The sequence below is a fragment of the Sinocyclocheilus grahami genome, unplaced genomic scaffold (genome assembly GCF_001515645.1).
Source record: "Sinocyclocheilus grahami isolate Dianchi unplaced genomic scaffold, SAMN03320097.WGS_v1.1 scaffold87.1, whole genome shotgun sequence".
In the NCBI taxonomy this organism is placed as follows: Eukaryota; Metazoa; Chordata; class Actinopteri; order Cypriniformes; family Cyprinidae; genus Sinocyclocheilus; species Sinocyclocheilus grahami.
In genome coordinates, this window is record NW_015505266.1 from 1,961,401 (window position 1) to 1,967,329 (window position 5,929).

The 5,929-nt window shown below is 32.2% G+C and overlaps 1 protein-coding gene across 1 annotated transcript in view; it reads right to left on the reverse strand.

The window, feature by feature from the left end:
• LOC107586963 (protein FAM207A-like) overlaps positions 1-4,826 on the reverse strand; it is a 13,572-nt gene extending 8,746 nt beyond the window's left edge. Inside the window, exons 1-2 of the mRNA XM_016274545.1 lie at positions 4,347-4,826; positions 4,066-4,189 (exon numbers count right to left, since the gene is read on the reverse strand). Of these exons, the coding sequence (XP_016130031.1) occupies positions 4,066-4,189; positions 4,347-4,538 (316 nt within the window). The 5' untranslated portion in view covers positions 4,539-4,826. The remainder of the gene's footprint in view (positions 1-4,065; positions 4,190-4,346) is intronic.
• Positions 4,827-5,929: the final 1,103 nt, after the last annotated feature.

A 5,929-nucleotide genomic window follows, 5' to 3' on the forward strand; every position in this document is an offset into this window, starting at 1 on the left:
TATATATATATATATATATAAAGTATAACTTCAACTAATAGTAACACTTTATATTTTCTTGGTAACAGAGCTAAAAATAATAATATATGTATATGTTTGCACATGTATGCAAAAAATACAAACACTCACATACATACATATATTTAAATATATATTTTTTTCATTCAAACCTATTACCAAACTTTACGCCATTTAAATTCAGCCAACAACCCTGAAAATAATGAAAGAATAAAAAAAAAAATCTATAAAATAAAAATAAGCAAAATGAGTAACAGAGTTGATAATTTAGCTTTAATTTAGATATAACTCTAGTGCTAACTAGTTTAAAATTACATGTTGGTTTTTAGTTGTTGATCAACTTATATTACCCATGAATTAAAGAAAAATATTTGCTTGATACTTTTTTCTTAAAATAACTTATGTAACAGGGTTGAATGGATTGAGATTTACTTCCTGCTATGCTGTAGAAATGTCTTGAGTGTCTTAGGCATCACAGTTTTGCTTCAAATATGATGATTTTGAAATTTACACTCGAATTATAATGCAAAACCAAATCAAAGACGACCATAATCTGCAATTGCATACCATAATTTACAATTGCAAAAATCCAAACTTTAGTTTAAATTCTTTCCATTCAACACCTGTTTGCCAATTTCCAGTCCCTGCCTGACCCACAACCAGTTTTCCACGCTCTGAACCATTGAAAGCCATCACTAAAACCGCTCTCAGATCAGAAACAACCCCGTCAGAGAGTCAATCCAACCATCAGCCACCACAGAAATAACAACAGTGGTGTTTTTCTGCTGTATCTGCCCGATAGGGATCTCCGGCCCTCATATCTCCCTCCAGCACTCTTGACGCTGGAAACCCAATCTCGCCTCTGCATCCGTCTGTTTGCCGCAAACCAGGGATAGGGGAAAAAATCCATCATTCCCACCACATCCATCCCAGAGAGAGCATCATGTTCAGAGAGCTGGCTGAAACGGACACCACCAATTAGGAGCGGACAGAACACCCCGGCTGCCCTTTCTGCCCCTCTGCACTTGCACTTCTCGTCTCCCCGTCCCGCCAGCGCTGTGAGGAGAGGTGGCAGGGCGTCTGGGGAGCTGAGCTGGAGGTGAAGGAGGTGAATTTCCGAGGTCAAGCCGAGACACCGATACCCCCAATTAAAGAGGCGAAAGATCTCGCTCTGTCAAAGCAGTGCCGCGGGCACATCGATTCTCTGCTCAAGCGCGGCCGCAACTGAGGCACATTTAACTAGATCCTCGAACTACACGAATGAAGCATAGTCTAAAAAAATATTAAAATAAAATACATTTATTTTTAATTGTGTGTACTATATGCGTGTATATAATGTACAAAAACAAACAAAACAATAAAACATAAAATATCTTCCGAGTGATTATAAATGAAGCTCGTTCAAAAAAAAAAAACACACACACACAATATATTTATAATATATTATACATATCAATTATATATACACATACATATATATATATATATATATATATATATACACATATACATATATATATATATATATATATATATACGTGTGTGTGTGTAATTAAATATATTTACATTTTATTTTTACGTATTTTATGTAAAAATGTTTTTGTTGATTTGTTACATGTACAAAAGCCATAAATAAACAATAATAAAAAAAATATATCATTCTGACGGAATATGAAGCGTATTTAAACAAATCAAGTATATTAAATAATTACATTTAATAAGAATTAAAATTAATACAAAAATGTATTATGTATTCTTTTCAATTTTATGTGTGTGTGTGTGTGTGTGTGTGTTTAATATATAAATATTAATTCAAACAATAAATTAAGTAAATACATTTCTATATTTCATTTTTTTCTATTTAAATAAAACAATTTACATTTTTTTATTTTTCTAATTAATATAAAAAAATATATATATATATATAATTTATTAGAATATCTTCAGATTAATTATATCGGAATCATTTTTAAACAAGTAATGGATATTATACAAATAATACATGGATTAATTGATAAACTAAGAAAATCCCAAAATAAGAACTGCATTTTTATACTATGATCTAAATAAAGAGTAAAATAAACCATTTCAATATTTATTACATTAAAATGATTTATGTCATTTATTCAAATACATGAAATATATATAAAAGTTATTTAATGTCGTGCATTTAGGAAACAGCCTTAGAAAATAATCAAATGAAATGACATTTCCATCAAAAAAATCATACTAAACACATTACATATTCTCAGATGTGGAGGAAAGGTTAATTACTTTTAAGAAATGTTTTTTGTTGTTTGTTTTTGTCAATACTGAACAAATAAAATTGCATTAAGTGTGTAAAAAAATATGGTTTAAGAGAGTTTCTAAAGATGTCTGTAGTATCAAAACTGCCTCTCACTAAAAGTCTGAATATTAAGTACAGCGAACATACACTGTATGTGACTAGAATAGTAGCCATAGCCACAGTGAGGCATAACTCATATACTGGTTCCAGCTTTACTAGTTGTCTCAGTCCCGCAGTTCTCCTCAAGAGAAACTCAGATTGGTTCGTGTCAGTGCATTGATGCAGCAGCGCTGTGATGTTCACGCATGAGTTATTTATACTGCAGACAGCCAGGAATAGAACAGCCCTCCTTACCCAACCTCAATACTCACACGCAGCTGACATTTATAGAGACCAATCAAAGCCAGAGGACGTGTGAGGGGTGAACCTCATCACATTATACCTTCATACACTGCTACAATTTCACTACTCGCTTAGTTCCAGGGTTCGAACCAACAACTTTTCAATGAGGAGCCTGGATCTTCTTTAACCACTAAGCTACACCACCCTCTGAGTTACAGCATCAATCAAATCTATGTTCACTGATTTCAAACATCCAATATTCAATACATATTATGTCCATCATTTTCAAAATAGACAGATTTCAAAAACATGCAACAGTCTGCCATCTTGTGGCCACAAATGCGTGTGCATTTTTGGCAAACAAGATTGTGTATTTAAATATTAATCATCTTTTTTGTAATTACATTTTAATATAATATTATATTTTTTATATATTAAATAATAATTTTATAACAGTTTAATTAAAATTAATATTAAATGATTACAGCCTATAGAGTATGTGTCAATATTAAATAGTTGTAACATTCAGTAGAAATACATATTTAATAACAAACTAGTGCGAACAAAATCACAATTAAAACATTATAATAAAAAGTCAAATGAATATAAACTGATTATGACCAATAAATAGAATAAACATACTTTTTATTTTGCATTAGGCCTGTAACTTTTCCGTTTTACGTAGATTCAAATCACAAGTATTTTTCAAATGTAAATGTAAAAAAGACATGAATTATTATGCAGTATAATACAATGTAATCAATTACCTATTTTTTAAAATATGTATTAAGATACTTGTACTATTCAGTTGAATACTTGTGTACAAACCTAAGCAAAAGAAAAACTATTACAGTAATAGCAATATTTCTTTACATAGTTTTACATTTGTTTAAATGTAAATATGAATAGATTTTTATTTATACTGCATTACAATACAACAATTTATTTTTAATAATTAAAAGCAAATCTGTGCAAAAATGCACAGCAAGCATAATATTATAATAGCAGAATTAAAATAAATATTAAATGATTGACAAAATATTATTCTTCATTTTGTATAAGCTTTCTTTGTTTTATATTTTACACAATTATACTTCTTTTGCATCTCTTTCAGAATTAAACTAAAATGAGCTAAAATAGTGTGCAATTACAGTATTTTATAATAGTAAAAACAATATTAAATAAAAATAAATCAATAATAAATCATTTAACCATAAACAGCCTGATTTGCAAATTTAAGTGTAAAAAACGTACATATTACAAATTATAATACAATACAATTTATTTATTATTTGATTTGCTTATTTATATATTTGCTTATTATACTAAAAATGAAATCATTTTAATATTCCATTGAAATGTTTACATGTTTAAAAGCAAATCTGTAAGAAATATTCAAAAAGAGGGGAAAAACCCACCTTTGTGTTCTCCTGCAGATTTGCTTATGGTCACATTTGAGGGTTCATCAACTTTCAGCGTTTGAACTAAAGACTCTGGGGAGATTTGAGTTCCAGCAAAAACTCCAGAGGGGAAACTGAACGCCTACATGGAGAGAACACATGAAGCTCAATGAAGAACGATCTCATTTAGATCTTTAGGTCATCTGAGGAGAAATGACACTGGAATACAACATATGGCACTGACTTGTGAAATATTTAATAGCATACGACAAATGAATAATACACACGAGTGGCCATACCTTTGAATGATTACTTCTACTGCTGTCAGATGTGTTGAGTTTGGTCTCTTGTGAGTCTGTTTTTGTGAGTTGAATGGGCTGGATCTGTATCTTCTCCAGATTCCCCAGCGTGGGTCTGTTTTGGTGCTCATTTTCCAGCTTCACAGCGCCATGATGGAGCTTCTGCCGGACCCGTTTAATTTTCCCCACCATTCTGCCTAAGTCTACGTGTTTTAATTTATTTCACGTTTATACACAGCGCAAACGTTCAGAAAGAGTCCCGCGCGTGTTAAAGTTGACCATTTGTTTGGTGCTGTTACAGCTAATATTGTCCGAGTAAAGACGAAACGGAAGATGAGTTCCGTCAAAACTCCTCCTCAGGTCGTCTACACTTGAAAATGTTCAGGTATAGTTTTCCAACCATCTTTAAATCGTAAATTAACAACGCAAATTTGAACATAAAACACTTAACAAACGGCAATAGTAAAAAGAAATGTAACTTTAAATGGTACAAGATGAAATGTCCGTTCCCATGGTTAAGCTAAGGTTAGTGTAGCAAAACCGTGGTTAATTTGTGGTCACCATAGTTTAACTGTAGCTAGTAACCTTGTGGGCTTTATTTGTAGTAAAATCATGGTTAATTTTCGTAAGGGCTGCTCTGTGCCTGTTTTAAAATTTGGTGTAAAAACGTAATGCTGCATAAAAAGCCAGACTAAATTAAGCCAGCTCTGACCTACCTCAGCTCCTAATATCAAAGCATAGCTCTGTTTGCTGTGGAAATGCATTTATGCCATCTCTGAGCAGCATTAAACAGCCTTTGTAAAGACCTTAAATGCCATTTCAGTAGCAACTCTGTGCCACCTTTGCACTGTAATTTTGGTAGTAGATGAAATTTACGCTGCAAAGGTGGCACAGAAGCACTTCTGAAGCGGCATTTAAGTGTCTTTACACAGTTTAATGCTGGCCACAGGTGGCATAAATTCATTTACACAAAAATTACAGCCTGGGGTGGTCAGAGCAGGCATAATTTATTCTGTTTATCATGTGGCATCGAGTCTTTGCATTTAATTTTGAGCAGGCACAGAGCAGCCTTACCTCAGTGGTGTTTATCAGAGTTCTGAGATCATTTTTAGTCACCTCATTCTTACCAAGTTGTTTATTCTCATTTATAAACTGGTATAAACCAGAAACCTGTGTTGAAAACAGAAACTCCTTTCAAAATGATCTTTATTATTCTTTAATGAATATGGCAAAGAAATACATACGTACATATATACACAAGCAAAACAGGCGGTTTACAGATAGTTACTGAACAATATTACAAAAACCACAGGTGGCATAAATTCATTTACACAAAAATTACAGCCTGGGGTGGTCAGAGCAGGCATAATTTATTCTGTTTATCATGTGGCATCGAGTCTTTGCATTTAATTTTGAGCAGGCACAGAGCAGCCTTACCTCAGTGGTGTTTATCAGAGTTCTGAGATCATTTTTAGTCACCTCATTCTTACCAAGTTGTTTATTCTCATTTATAAACTGGTATAAACCGGAACCTGTGTTGAAAACAGAAACTCCTTTCAAAATGATCTTTATTATTCTTTAAT